Source organism: Rhipicephalus sanguineus, chromosome 10, assembly GCF_013339695.2.
Source record: "Rhipicephalus sanguineus isolate Rsan-2018 chromosome 10, BIME_Rsan_1.4, whole genome shotgun sequence".
Taxonomy (NCBI): Eukaryota; Metazoa; Arthropoda; class Arachnida; order Ixodida; family Ixodidae; genus Rhipicephalus; species Rhipicephalus sanguineus.
Genome location: NC_051185.1, coordinates 2,562,900 through 2,578,434, shown reverse-complemented (window position 1 = coordinate 2,578,434; position 15,535 = coordinate 2,562,900). Strand labels below are relative to the sequence as shown.

General features: G+C 49.4%; 1 protein-coding gene across 1 annotated transcript; it reads right to left on the bottom strand.

Annotated features, from left to right (window-relative positions):
- Positions 1 to 224: 224 nt before the first annotated feature.
- On the bottom strand, positions 225 to 15,067 carry LOC119372301 (uncharacterized). Its single transcript, XM_037642773.1, has 3 exons — positions 14,993 to 15,067; positions 1,520 to 1,722; positions 225 to 723 (listed from the first exon to the last, which is right to left on the bottom strand). Exons 1-3 carry the CDS (start codon positions 15,065 to 15,067, stop codon positions 225 to 227), a joined length of 777 nt encoding a protein of 258 aa, XP_037498701.1.
- Between the last annotated feature and the right edge of the window lie 468 nt (positions 15,068 to 15,535).

The following is a 15,535-nucleotide window of genomic DNA, read 5'->3' as shown; positions in this document are numbered from 1 at the left end:
TTATTTCAAAGCACGATTTTAATTTTTATATAAATAAAAAGAAAATTGCCGCCATGGCAAGATTTGTCTCTCCTTGTGTTTTTTCTGGATGTGTGCCACTGGCAGTGACAGCCAAGATAGCACGGTCAAAGCCACGACTTCAAACACTTTAGTTGCAAGAAAAGAACACAAGGCAGCAACTTTATTGACACATAAACAGGAATTGATTAGGTTATTTTACAAGTTCAAGAATCATCCTGTACATTGCACGACTTTTTTGCCAGGTACGGCAGAAGCGTCGAGAAATAAAAGCTGTCTAATTTATTTTTGCATTTCTGCCACTCAGATTCGTTGAATCGAATTCTTTCGACAACAAGAAATTGCGGAGCATACACAACAAAGTCACCCCAAGTCAACCCTGTAATGGCCATCTGCCCAAGGACCTGATAAAAGTAATAATGGGTGCGGTTCAACCTGTAGGTACCACGATTGTCCTTCACAAGGCATGAGCCTTGAGTACATGGGGCTTTAAGATCTTTCATCGAGTAGGGGCACTTAATTTCTACGATGCCATGAGGTTCCTCTTCCTCTGGGTCCCATACCACACGATCAGGAGAGGCACCAAGCCACGGACATCCTGGGTCCACGACAAGGCCGCAGTGAAAGGTCTGAATGTTGTGCCTGATGGTGTGCAGCGTTCTTTCGTACTGCTGTACTGCCACGGCTTCACTTGAAACTCCATACCTGAAACAGCAATATTTTGCAGGCGTGTATACATATGTTAAATATAGCATGCAAAGCTACTCCCATTTTTAAGGTTTTTTGAGCACTGCGTGATTAGTTGATAACGTTGTACCTGTGCAATTTATTTCTTTATTAAAAATACCTTGCAGGCCTAACAGGGCATTGGGAAAGGGGAGCATCAAAAGATTATGTACATGGCTATGCACAACTTAAACAATAAAATAAATAAATAATCGATCATTATACAATGTAGAACAGTTACAAAAAGAAAATGCAATAGAAACTAAACACAGATGATGAAACATGTGAGATAGTGACTATACAACAGGCTACAAAAAATAAATAGAAGTTCTAAAAAAGGCATGAAGTTACACAAGTCATAAAAACCAAAAGCACTACTCAAGATTATACATTAAAAATGAAGTGCATGTGTCTAGTCAATGAATATCACCAATAAAATGAAACAAGAAAGCACTGATAGTTAAATACATATGCACCAAACTAGATGCGAAAGAGTTCGTTCTGGAAATGTGTATTGAGGACACGGTCGTACACGTAGGTTGCGTCATCTATGTGCATTCTGGTAAAAGTAATAGTCGGTGCAGTTCAGCCTGTATGCATTCATTAGTGCAAATAACTTATAGCCACTGAGGTTTACTGGAAGCAACGCTCACTATAGCAGGTGTAAACATAGTGCTTAGGAAGTTACCTTGCCTGTACACTTTGTGTTCTTGTGCTATATTTTCTTGCTTTGTTACAAACCAAATTTGTCAAAAAATGTTCAACCCATACTTACTGTATGGCCCTTACTCTTGACAGATCTCTCTCAGTGGTGAGGTTTTGTAGGCCTTTTTCGGTCCACTTTTCACGTGTTACAGCAACACCAAAGTTAGATGCAGTCAAGCGGTTTTTGCGAGCAGCCCTCCACGTTGTGCTTTGGCTCTGTTGACGAGAGGTCTGCTCAAGTTTGCGAGCTTCATCGACAGACATCATGAGAGCCTGCATATGAGAGTGCAGCATATGTTGGGGTTAACACAGCAAAAGCAGATATAATCACATGTAACATATTTTTGTAGAATATTATTATTGATTGGTTGCTAAACAGAACAAAAGTAGTTGTAGAAATCGGTTGGTTAGTGCAAGAATTATGTTTATAGGACATGGAAAGAGCACAAAAGGAAAAAACAGGTTCTACTTGTAAGTTGTGCACAATGTTCTTGCGTTTTGCGTGCGTCATTCCATGCTACAAGTATACTATGCATTGACCCTGCTGGCAGGAGGTCGGTTCAAGCTTCTGAGCTTAAACCGACACCAAAGCCTGCATATAAGGGTCCAGAACGTTATCATTAACCCGCAGGTACAACATACATTTTATATATTACTGTTTCGTTACAAACGGAGTAAAATGGGTTACGAATGAGTGGAAGTGAGTTAGTGAACACAAGTTATGGTGTAGCGGATGGCTAGAGAATGGTACGTGCTATTTAGGAGGAAGACATACAGAAGTGAAAGTCGTTCACAACATTATCATGCTTTCTGTGCTTCGGCCCATGCTACATGCCAGCAGGCTAGTTACATGCATGTGCTTGCCTCAAATACAGCTTGCTGCCTTGGTGGTAGGCCCACACATGACACAACAGGGTGTACAGTTTTTGAAAAAAGTGCTGGCTGCATGGGTGTCAACTTCGTAGCTGACCCCATCTGAATTTCTGGGCACAAGTATGTGTTGAAGTCATGTGGCACAAGTGGTTTCTGACTCCACAAAAGGCTGCCTTCACATGTTTCGCCAAACAAACTGTCTGCTTTTTTCGGTGCTGCAGACATCCAGTGCCCCAGAAGTGAGCTCTTAGTATTCGCAGCCATCTCTGTTGCAAACTGCCTGGCAGCTTTTTGAACGTCTGCTATGCTCCTCGGCCTTTTTCTGGCTTCATAAAGACGCGACTGGAGAGGGTAAGACACACCGTCTGGCCTTGCGGCTCTCCAATCAACGTCGTCAACGCTGGAAGCTGGTATTTTTTGCCCCCGGGGCCGCCTCCACATTTGTGGCAGTTCCGTGCACGACATTTCCGGCGGAGCCTCTTCATAGCCATTTTCATTAAGGAGCACAAGGACTTTCAACAGTCCCATTGCATGGTGACATGCTCCATTCTCTCTGGCGGCGCATTCGCATGCACAATCTTGCACATAACCATCGTGCGTCAGTACGGCGGACACGGCGTATGGTGTTGCTGTCTTCTTCTGGCTCCTGTAGCACTTCGCGCGTACGTGCACAAGCGTGGAACCACTGCATCGAAGTAAAAAGGGCGAGCTAAATGCATTACAGATGTCGCATCGAGATATACTTTATGCATGGTAGGTTACTTCGTGCACACGTGCTAGTCAGCCTGCGCTCCTTATGAACGGCCGCTGTAACGTTTAACAACAACACCAGTAAACAAGCGAAAAGAAAAGGACAGCGAGTGTACTTACTGCGTTGTGACTGCACGTGTTTCTATGGTCGAGCACTGAACATAGCTTTCTGCGACGAACTTGTGGCTCCGCAGTTCGTTGCGGTTTGCGGCGCTTCTCGATGTCCGGTAGGTCTCTATTTTGCCTATATCAAGGCTTTTTGGTATGATGGTGAGGCTCTTGGTCCACAACATGATGCCGCTGCGCCTCAACTCACAGAAAAAACATAAACCGTCACCCAAGTCCAACCACGCACTACAACAGAACACCTACACAAGCACTACCGCCAAAGAACAACTCGTGTACCGCTGGGACGCACCGTACACTGCCGTACATTCTGCCCAACTAATGGCGGGCAGCGTATAGAGCGATAAGTAGCAGAGCAAAAGTGCCTCTTGAATCAGTGTTGCCAGACTGAATTAGGAAAGGGGTCTATTACTCTTCCGGACCTCCGACCCCGGCATATCGCACCCACCCTCGGCTGTGTCCATGGACCCGCTTCTCACCTATACAGAAATTCTACAACACCAAAGACTCAAAAGACGGAAACTTCCGCCTCCGGGGCCGAACCTCAGTAAGGAATCGCAGGTAGCGTGGCGTCGCCTGCAGACACTGTCGTACCCAAATCCATACGTACTATCTAAGATATATCCCGACGCACACAAACCACAGTGCAGGTTCTGCGACAACAAAACAGCCACCCTGTACTACATGGTATGGGAATGTCCGCACAATCCACCCATGCAACCCAGGACACAACTAAACATAAAAGGGTGGGAGGCAGCTCTGTCCAGCTCGGATCCCAAGTCCCAAGAGGCCCTCGTGAAACGTGCGAGGACAGCGGCCCGCGCCAGTGGGATCCCGGACTAAGGATCCCACTCACCGATCTTCTCAAGAACAAGAAATAAACGTTTTATTCTCTCTCTCACGCAGCGATTCGAGCTCCGCTGTAAAAAATGTGGGCATGCAAAACAAAAGTAAGTCACAGTTTCGCCGCAAGGACGAAGCAATGAATGCGATAACAAGAAATAGAAATGTCACACGAATAACCAGAAGCAGCTCGATACTTGCAGCGTGCCGCTGAAGCACAAGGAAGGACGCCCTAAATGAACGCGCAGGCATGCACAGGGCAAACGTGGACCAACAACTGTCACAGTTACGCCTATGTGCTTGAGCAATACGCTGCAAGTGTCGACAATGGAGAATCAGACGCTTGCTTGCTTGACCCTTAATTCTTGGCTCTTACCCACTACGGCGGATTGGCCGTGAAACCGGCGGTTAATATAAGTGGGGAAACATAGAATTTAGACGCCCTTAGATATACTTCTTCTTTTAAACTGTGGCGCGTGGAGTGACCCTCTGCGTCTCCCACCACAGGGGGCGTCTGATGCAAGGTGTGTCCGGTGTTCTTTGTCTTTTAGGGGCGTAGCTCCTCTTAGTCTAAGCTTGTCACGTCTCCGTTGTCCGGCGTATCTCCCGGCAGCCGGCAGTAAACGGCAGTATCTGTCCGGTGGTGGTGGAGGTATGCGGCGTGACCACCCTTATTGCGCATGCGCATACCCTCTCCACACACCTCCGCTCTCCCTCACCATTCCCCATGTCCTCTACCCCTCTCCACTCACCCTCTCCCCTTCTCCTCTCCACTCCCCTCTCCCATAACCAGTCTTAAAAAAATCACAGCATATCCACGGGGTGAATGATGATGAGTGGGGCGAAGCTACGGAGGGAATCATCTGTAAACCGTGAAACTCTTCCGTGAAATGCGCCCAGTACATAATATAAAGAGTGTGAAACATCGTGTATATATTAAACATCAAACTTTTATTGTACTGTTGGTTTACGTGGTCCCTTCATTATCACTTGTGATCGGTGAAATGCAAGGAAGAAGTCCGCTCCCGAGCGAAAGAGCGCCACGAGCGACCGCATTCCCCGCTCGCCCTGTGCGAAATAAAGGCAAGGCTAGAGGGAAGACAGGACGCGCGTTCCACGACGCGAGGTCGGTAGCATGCCCAACGAAAGCCAACGGAACGCGATCGTGCAAGTGCTCCGGCTTCGCATCGCCTCATGGTTCCATTTAGCGTCCCAAAACCAAACATATTGCTCAAGGTGTGCCTTGCGTTTTTCGTAGAAATAATTTCTTTATCATGTACATTAAGACGAAAAGTTGAAAGCTCACTAGAGTGTATCGCCCGCAAAGTATGTCTTTTAGTGTGATTTAACTCTCGTACGGCAGGGTCCTCGCGCCGTTGCCGGTCCACCTCGCCCGTTGACGATCGGGCGAGGTGGCTACATATAACTACTACCAGTACACTTTAAGAAAAACATCTGGCGTTCTTTCGTTCTGCTTTTACAAAACATCTGGCGTCTTTCGTTGGTTTATTTCATCAATCAACGGCGTTTTGAACAAAATTTTTATTGTTTAATCACGCACAGGAGAAATCTCACCAGGCACTACCTTGGAGGTAAACAATGGCTGCTAATGGCAATGAGAGACAGAAGAAGTCGGCTTTTAGCTGACACTTACACTTCTACTTCTACTAACGTTTCCTACTGGAACATGCCAATGGCTGCTAATGGGGAATGAGAGACAGAAGAATTCGGCTTTTAGTTAACGCGCACGCTGCGAATTTTTTATTGTTCAACAACGCACAGGAGAAATCTCCCACCGGCACCACCTTGGAGGTCAAAGCGTAAGACTTGTTACTCACTACTACGACCACGACGACTATGAGGGACGAACGGGTGCCGCCTTAAGGAGCTTCGCCCCTAAAAAATCACAGCATATCCACGGAGTGAATGATGATGAGTGGGCGAAGCTGCGGAGGTTCATCGGTAAACCGTGAATCTTCCGTGAATTCTGCCCAGTACATCATCACCGACGTGGGATCGGGCGCGTTTATACTAAAGGTTCGATGAGTTATGACGACTTGCAGCTCACTTTAATTTTACATGTACGCTGTGAATTTTCATTGTTTAGAAAACCATTGCTTTAGAAAACATCTGGCGTCTTTCGTTAAGCAGCTGGCGTCTTTTCGTTTTGCTTTAGAAACATCTGGCGTTCTTTCATTTTGCTTTTACAAAACATCTGGCGTCTTTCGTTGGTTTATTTCATCAATCAACGGCGTTTTGAACAAAATTTTTATTGTTTAATCACGCACAGGAGAAATCTCACCAGGCACTACCTTGGAGGTAAACAATGGCTGCTAATGGGAATGAGAGACAGAAGAAGTCGGCTTTTAGCTAACACTTACACTTCTACTTCTACTGACGTTTCCTACTGGAACATGCCAATGGCTGCTAATGGGGAATGAGAGACAGAAGAATTCGGCTTTTAGTTAACGCGCACGCTGCGAATTTTTTATTGTTCAACAACGCACAGGAAAAATCTCCCACCGGCACCACCTTGGAGGTCAAAGCGTAATACTGGTTACGCACTACTACTACGACTACGAGGGACGAACGGGTGCCGCCTTAAGGAGCTTCGCCCCTAAAACGGAGGGGGCGTGCACACATGAAGGCTCCCTAAAGACAATGCGCTGCGACAGTACGTGATATGTATCACCCTCTCCTCTCGTACGCTTCCCCCTCTTTCTCCTCTCCCCCCCCCCCCCTATCTTGCCTCGCGGCGCCGACGCAGGCAGCGTCGAGAGGCACCGTCGCGGCAGCGTCGTGATTGAAAAAACCGACCGCTCGCGCTGCACAACCGTTCACTGACCACCCCGTATATATAGGCACTGGATTTTGACCTCCAAGGTAGTGCGTGTGTGCGATTGCTCCTGTGCGTGATTAAACAATGAAAATTCACAGCGTACATGTAAAATTAAAGTGAGCTGCAAGTCGTCATAACTCTCATCGAACCTTTAGTATAAACGCGCCCGATCTCACGTCGGTGATGATGTACTGGGCAGAATTCACGGAAGATTCACGGTTTACCGATGAACCTCCGCAGCTTCGCCCACTCATCATCATTCACTCCGTGGATATGCTGTGATTTTTTTTTCCTTCCACATGCCGAGTGGGTACAGAAAATGGCCACTTTGTCGTGCGCGTCTCAATGGCAGTATTCGAAATGAAAGAAAATTAGGAGCGCATTGTCTGCAAGTGTCGACAATGGAGAATCAGACGCTCTTAGATATTTTTCTTTTAAACCGTGGCGCGTGGAGTTACCCCCTGCGTATCCAGCCACACGGGGGCGTCTGATGCAAGGTGTTCCCGGTGTTCTTTTTTTTCCTTGCACATCACGAGTGGGTACAGAAAATGGCCACTTTGTCGTGCGCGACTCAAGGGCAGTTTTCAGATTGAAAGAAAATTAGGAGCGTTGCGCGATATAAAACACGCTCACGCACTAGGGCAATGCAACAGGGGCATATATGATGCCATATTCATTTATATTAAAGAAACAAAGAGACTGCCATGTTAATATTATAAGTAGAAATATATCGTTTCATTCCCTTACTTAAATTTCTGTAATTGCTTATTTATTTAATTCTATTATTTAGCAATCGTTTAAATAATATTTCATTAAAAAACAAAGGAAAAAAATCGAAATTGCCCAAACATTTTTTTTCTTTACTATAAATGATCTTTTTCGCATATTCCTTTTATTTTATTTTTTCACAAAGTCTACTGCCGCACGCTTCGTGGCGGATCCCCCGTAGTGGGTTGAGCTATTCCCCTAAGGAACCAACCAACCAACCAACCAAAATCACGCTCCTCCGAGATTTGCTTACCACCAGCAGTACATGGCGTATATAAATAGCGTGCGTCGGCGCCTTCGGGCAGAGCCCGCCTGATGCGTTTTGCAGCCACTTCACGTGCTCGCACAGCCTCAGGCTTTGCCTGCCGGTACGCGCGCTTTCTCGCCGCTTCACGGTCCTTCACATTTTGAAGATCCGATTCGCGCCGCAGCCGTGCAGCTTCGGCCTCGCGGGCTCGAACGGCGGGGTCTACGCGCCGCAGCCGTGCAGCTTGTCGAGCAGCTTCGGCCTCGCGGGCTCGAACGGCGGGGTCTTCCCGCCGCAGCCGTGTAGCTTGTCGAGCAGCTTCGGCCTCGCGGGTTCGAACGGCGGGGTCTTCGCGCCGCAGCCGTGCAGCTTGTCGAGCAGCTTCGGCCTCGCGGGCTCGAACGGCGGGGTCTTCGCGCCGCAGCCGTGTAGCTTGTCGAGCAGCTTCGGCCTCGCGGGCTCGAACGGCGGGGTCTTCGCGCCGCAGCCGTGCAGCTTGTCGAGCAGCTTCGGTCGCGGGCTCGAACGGCGGCGTCTTCTCGCCGCAGCCCTGCAGCTTGTCGAGCAGCTTCGGCCTCGCGGGCTCGAACGGCGGGGTCCTCGCGCCGCAGCCGTGTAGCTTGTCGAGCAACTTCGGCCTCGCGGGCTCGAACGGCGGGGTCTTCGCGCCGCAGCCGTGTAGCTTGTCGAGCAGCTTCGGCCTCGCGGGCTCGAACGGCGGGGTCTTCGCGCCGCAGCCGTGCAGCTTGTCGAGCAGCTTCGGTCGCGGGCTCGAACGGCGGCGTCTTCTCGCCGCAGCCGTGCAGCTTGTCGAGCAGCTTCGGCCTCGCGGGCTCGAACGGCGGGGTCTTCGCGCCGCAGCCGTGTAGCTTGTCGAGCAACTTCGGCCTCGCGGGCTCGAACGGCGGGGTCTTCGCGCCGCAGCCGTGCAGCTTGTCGAGCAGCTTCGGTCGCGGGCTCGAACGGCGGCGTCTTCTCGCCGCAGCCCTGCAGCTTGTCGAGCAGCTTCGGCCTCGCGGGCTCGAACGGCGGGGTCTTCGCGCCGCAGCCGTGTAGCTTGTCGAGCAACTTCGGCCTCGCGGGCTCGAACGGCGGGGTCTTCGCGCCGCAGCCGTGTAGCTTGTCGAGCAGCTTCGGCCTCGCGGGCTCGAACGGCGGGGTCTTCGCGCCGCAGCCGTGCAGCTTGTCGAGCAGCTTCGGTCGCGGGCTCGAACGGCGGCGTCTTCTCGCCGCAGCCGTGCAGCTTGTCGAGCAGCTTCGGCCTCGCGGGCTCGAACGGCGGGGTCTTCGCGCCGCAGCCTTGTAGCTTGTCGAGCAACTTCGGCCTCGCGGGCTCGAACGGCGGGGTCTTCGCGCCGCAGCCGTGTAGCTTGTCGAGCAGCTTCGGCCTCGCGGGCTCGAACGGCGGGGTCTTCGCGCCGCAGCCGTGCAGCTTGTCGAGCAGCTTCGGTCGCGGGCTCGAACGGCGGCGTCTTCTCGCCGCAGCCCTGCAGCTTGTCGAGCAGCTTCGGCCTCGCGGGCTCGAGTGGCGGGGTCTTCGCGCCGCAGCCGTGTAGCTTGTCGAGCAACTTCGGCCTCGCGGGCTCGAACGGCGGGGTCTTCGCGCCGCAGCCGTGCAGCTTGTCGAGCAGCTTCGGCCTCGCTGGCGCGAACGGCGGGGTCTTCGCGCCGCAGCCGTGTAGCTTGTCGAGCAGCTTCGGCCTCGCGGGCTCGAACGGTGGGGTCTTCGCGCCGCAGCCGTGCAGCTTTTCGAGCAGCTTCGGCCTCGCGGGCTCGAACGGCGGGGTCTTCTCGCCGCAGCCCTGCAGCTTGTCGAGCAGCTTCGGCCTCGCGGGCTCGAACGGCGGGGTCTTCTCGCCGCAGCCGTGCAGCTTGTTGAGCAGCTTCGGCTTCGCGGGCTCGAACGGCGCAATCTGCTGCCTGGCGTCGACGTGCAGCTTCGGCCTCGCGGGCTCTCACCTCAGGATCCTGTCTGCGAGCGCGCGCTGCCGCCGCCTTCCGTGCCCTCCGTTCCGCAGCCTTGTCTTCCATCTGGCGACTCCGAGATAAAGAGAAAGCGTGCCAAGAGGGAGCCTCATGGCGCGTTACTTCTGAAATGTTGTCTTCGGGTGTTGTTGAAAACACGAGACGTAGTAAAGAAGAAAGAACGCCACACAGGCGAACACGCATGAGAGTGTCACTCGTCAACGTCGTCTTGTTCTTCTGCTGCATGCCAGAACGCGCGCAGTAAAGAAGAAAGAATGCCACACAGGCGAACACGCACGAGAGTCTCACTCGTCAACGTCGTCTTCTTCTTCTACTGCATACCAGAACGCGCGCTTCTGACAAGCTAGAGGTGGCTACTACAATGCTACAAACAAACGGAGGATGGACAAACCCACGGCATAAGGAGCTTCGCCCCTAAAATCAGCCGAGATTGTCCATATAATTGCTATCGCAATAAAAAGAACATGGTTGATGCCTCAGTCATCGGAATCGGTATAACATGAAAGTGAAACGTGTTCTCGCAGAAGTAGTTGAATATTTATTATACATTGATACACGAGCTTGCACAATGTCTATTGGTGTTTGGCAGCTATTCGCCGCGAGATCGGGCTACAGGCTGCAGCACCGTCGCCGCGCTAGTGTAGATAGGCAGTCACCGGCGCGTATACAAATGCACACAACAGCGCTTCGTTGTGAGCGATTTGACCCGATTTCCGGCAAACAAAATTCGTTGACTGCAGCTTTCTGGTAATATGTGCGCTCTTCATTCCCGAATCAATGCACGAAGCGCGTCGAACGTTACTATTACTTGTGAGAGAAGCGCATTCCGCCAACGAACGGATTGCTCGCCTTCGGCGACAGTCGGCGTTTTCGCAATGGATGGCGTCTTCTTGTTGTTTTATTTTTACATGTTTAGCTTGTGTTCCACCTACTACGCCCTGCTGTGGCGCGACTGAATTAAGTATTTACTCCTCGTTCATTTGGATACCCCCCAACAAATAGAAAGCCCGCATTCCTGCACGATGAGTTCAAATAGCACTTTGTGCACGCAGTGCACAAATATTCATTCGCATTTCTTATTCAGTTCTCCATGAAATGTAGGACATTTGACAGGTTTACCGAGGAAAGCTACGTGGCTGACAGCGCTTTAGCGCTACTGGGGCGTTTAACACGCACACGCTTGTTTTTATTCCAGTAACACTACACAAAGGTAACTGTACAGCACGGAACTTTCTTCGATTGATTACTTGCACGAGAGTAATGGAACAAAGGCCCGGTTATTTCACGGGACCAAAGTACGTTTTTGTCCGCTGCCTTCCGTCAATCATAACAATCCAACACAAACGCTCAAGATAATGTAAAAAAAAAAAAAAGATGTGGCTTCGCGTGAAATTACTACGACATAAATTTAAAGTACGCCGCATGGATTAATTTTTACTATCAGGGCTCTTTAACGCGTACCTTAATCTAAGTACACGGGTGTTTTTGTATAAATTTCGCCATAAAATAAAATTGCGCAAGGCAACTCAGTTTTGCGATGTCCGTGTCATTCCATTTTCTGTTCTTTTTAGGGGACAGTTTAAGTACCGAAGCGTCAGACGTGACCTGACAGAAATATTCCTCTGTAGTGGGACCAGGACCGTACACAACTAAAGCTTGTCGCGTAACCTATAAACGACAGTCCCGAAGTTATGTACCTAATCATAACGCACAAGTTCATGAGAGCCTTTTTTTTTACCACCGAGCCGCTAAAAGGCTATATTCACATGAGATTTAACACTTCTCATCTTTAGGACAACGCCAAGTGTACTTTGCAATGCGCTTGAACCACAGAGCGGCACCTACACTGACATGACTCTCGTGAACGGAGGGTACGACGACCACACACAACACTCTCAACAAGTGCACTCACTGATCTTATTACAGTACATATACAGCCGATCAAGGCCAAGTGCTTCTTTACATCGTGTTAGGCAAACGTACGTGCGGTTAAGGTTGCACTAACGCAACGGAAGAAACCGCCTTTGGAGGACCTGCGTGACGTACGCGCACATGCAAACACAACGTGACTAGCAGACGACGCATGGAGCAATCCACACTCGTGGCCTCCGAGATCTCGGAGGCCATGCCACACTAGGCGCGGTTCAGTCAGAAGCCGCCAGGCGTCGACTCCGCTCGATCTCGCGGCCAATAGCACCGCTTGACGTGGACACACCCATGTTGACGCCTGGTGGCACATCTCCATCTCCGCGACAAGCGTCCACGAACATGATTATAGCATGCAGGGGTTCCCCGGCACGAGTAGAATCTTGTCAGGGAGATTCGCGTCTTCCAGGTGTGGTGCAGCGGTAACGTGTCAGATTCAGGGTTCAGGGAGATTCGCAAACTCGGTGTGCGACATGCGCGCTACCTTTTGCTGCGCTTTATCGACTTCTTGCCTGTTACGACAGTTGAGATACGTGTTGTCTGCAGCGAGTTCCGTCTGGTTGTTTCTCGCTTCAAATGTAGTGACGAAGGTGCCGGAGAAGCGCCAGTGGGAGGAGTAATCGCGCGCTTGGCGAGGCGCCTTCTCTTGCGCGGCGCGGGTGTCAGCCACATGTTTTCCGAGCGTCTTGAACGTTTTAAGGTTAGTAATTGCGATTGATTGTGTTAATTATGTTAATTGAGGCCTTATTAGATTCTTTTAGCCCGGTTTTGACCATTGCTGGCCTTGTTTTAGGCCTGTATCGAGCACTTGATATTGAGCGTGATCACGCCACTTGAGATGTACGACGAGCCGGGCCCCTAATGTGCTACGCACTTAAAACCAAGGATTGGTCTGGGATCGTTTCATATCGTTACCGCTTCCACCATTCACGCTTTAATAAATCTATGTCATATGTATAACAGTACGATTCTGCTGTTGCATAAACAACAGGTGCCACCTTTCTTATAAAGAATGCCGAAAACAAAAGCTTTGTTCGGCGTAGCTTTACCGTGAAGCTGCGTATAGTTCCCTGTGCGGCACAAAAATTGGGCAACACTGACTAAACACGAAGGGAACACGCGGGTGGCAAATCGCCAAAGCATGTGCCACACGCATTGGCAGGGGTGAGACAGCTGCGCATATTGCGCATTTTTGATACGATTCCGTTTTTCTGCGCCGAGCTGCTCCGAACGCATAAAAATTGCAAAAATTGCGCCGAACTGCGCCGAAACGGCCCCGCAAGCAAGAATTTTCAAGCCTGCATCAGTTTCAGCGTGGGAAAACGTACCGTATTTACTCGAATCTAACGCGCACCTTTTTTTCGGCAAAACGAGTCGAAAAATCGCATGCGCGTTAGAATCGAGTACCGAAAAAAAAAAGAAGCTCGGTTATCGTATTGCCATCGGCATTTCAAAATGGCCGCCTCCTACGCGCCTCGGCCATTTCTGTCATTGTTTCAGTTCGTACGTGTGCTGAGGAGTTTGTCATCCCGTTCTACATTCGCATCGGTGGCATGGAAGTGCCCACTCCAAGTACTCGATGAGTGCACCACGATGTCGCATTTCAAAGAAAAGTTATTACATGTGCAGAGACGGACGGAAATCGGGCCGCATCGCGGTCGTTCGGAGTTGCCGAAACATGCGTGCGAGACTGGCGCAAACAGAAGCAGAAGATTGTTTTACAGCAAAGCTTCACGAAAAAGTTTCTGTGGACAAAAGCAGGGCCGGTTTGCCGAAATCGAAGAGCGCTGACAGCGACAAGGAGTTGTCCGACAGCGACGAAGACTGATCCATTATGCGACTCGTATCGCCGCCGTAGTGGTGACAGTTTCAGCGGCAAGGCCCGCCGTTTGACTTTGTGTTTTCTTTTTTTGAAACTTTAGTTCTTTAAAAGCCAAATACTTGTTCTTCTGAATATGCGAAGGTGTACTCCTACGGACTTCTTTTGTTCATTTCTCTCACGAAAAATGGGTGCGCGTTAGAATCGATGTTGTACTTTTTTTTTTTTGTCGCGGAAAACGGGTGCGCGTTACAATCGAGGGTGCGGTAGAATCGAGTAAATACGGTAACTTTAGAAGCAGCGCCAGGGATACGTTCGCAGAACATGTTAACGCGCCCAAGCGTGTCCTTCTACGCGCCTTTGTAATGGAGGCTTCCATAGTGCTGTGGTAATCGCCTCTGAGTGGTTGTAAATATATGTGACCCCCCCATGCGTTCATCGGTGGCCGCCATACCGCTTTTGTTCTTTCCTGATGTTACACGTGAAGGCGTCGCCGCAATCGCGTGCTAGTAAGAATCGTTCATTGACCGTTCAAAGACCTACTGCTATGTGACTACAATTCTTGTGCAATCAGATTTTTTTATTATTTGAAAAATGTGATGTTTATTCTTTTTTTATTTTCATATGTAAAGTGAACCTAGTTAAAAAACTTTTTTCTTCTATTTCATATGTTGTTACCCGGGTTATATAAATTGCGTAGTTTGTAAAAAGGTAGTGTAGTTCATACCTGGCAATAATATGTAAAAAAAAAAGCTTTCTCCAAAGGCTCTTTGAACGTTATGTGTATTCTAAGCCGATTAAAATGTGCGTTTCTTCCTCCAAGTTGCTACAAATTTGTTTTTTTTTCAAGCTCCAAAAACGACATAATAAATGCCACTAACTGCTCCCAAACAAGGTTCTCCTGCTCCTAAATTGAAATTTTGCTGCTCCCAAAACTGCTCCCAAATCGATTTCAGCCGTCTCACCCCTGATTGGGCAAACCCTACTGGCTAAGTAAAAATGACAAAGGGAACGCACGAATTAAGATCGGGCACGCAATGCCAAACGCATGTCGCAGACGCCATGCTGCTAAGGTGGACAACTGAAGGAGCATACGCCAAATTCGGAATGGACTTCCCGGACAGACATGTCGCATTTTGTTGCAGGGCGTGTGATCGAATATAGTTGGAAATAATCTGATGGGTCATCTGCTTCACTGGTCGTTTTAATAAGTACTGTAAAACAAGGAAACTTGCTTGGCAAAACTTGCTTCGGTCGACGTTTATGCAGTGAATGAATGGCAATGCACACTAGCGTCTCGACGTGTATTGTCTTTCCGCGAAAATCTCTGTAGTGAGCGAATAAAAATCGATCATGCACGGCTCACCTCGTATTTGGCCCTGTGGCGGTACGTGATTTTGTTGAGGGTTCCGTAGATCAGGTAGATTCTTGTCAGATTCATGCTGGAAGAGGAAAACAAGAAATGCGTTTCTATTCTGCTCAAATATTCTTCAAATATTCTGCTCACTTATGATGACGCATTGTTTTTGCCTCTGAACGCAACAGAATCGCGTTTGCTCTCTCTCTGCCTTCGCGTTCCGACGACTGACCCGTGTTCAGGCAGTGCTAAAGCTTGGGCAGTGGAATTTTGTGGTCGCATGCCGTGGATTACTGCTACCACTGCTTAGCACAGGTAAGGTAGCGCCGCACGTTATTTGGCTGTTCTGTGATGCTTGTAGGAAATTCTTTCGGCTTATAGCACTGATAAGCATACGTTAGCCAAAAAACACGCAGATTTCTTTTACAACAAAATTACTGCGCTGCATGCACTAAGGCTTCTTTGGAACGCTTTAGTTAAAGGGATGCTGATGTGGTTTTACACTTCGGTAAAACTTTGTTGTTAACAAGGACCAACATTATTGTCGACGAT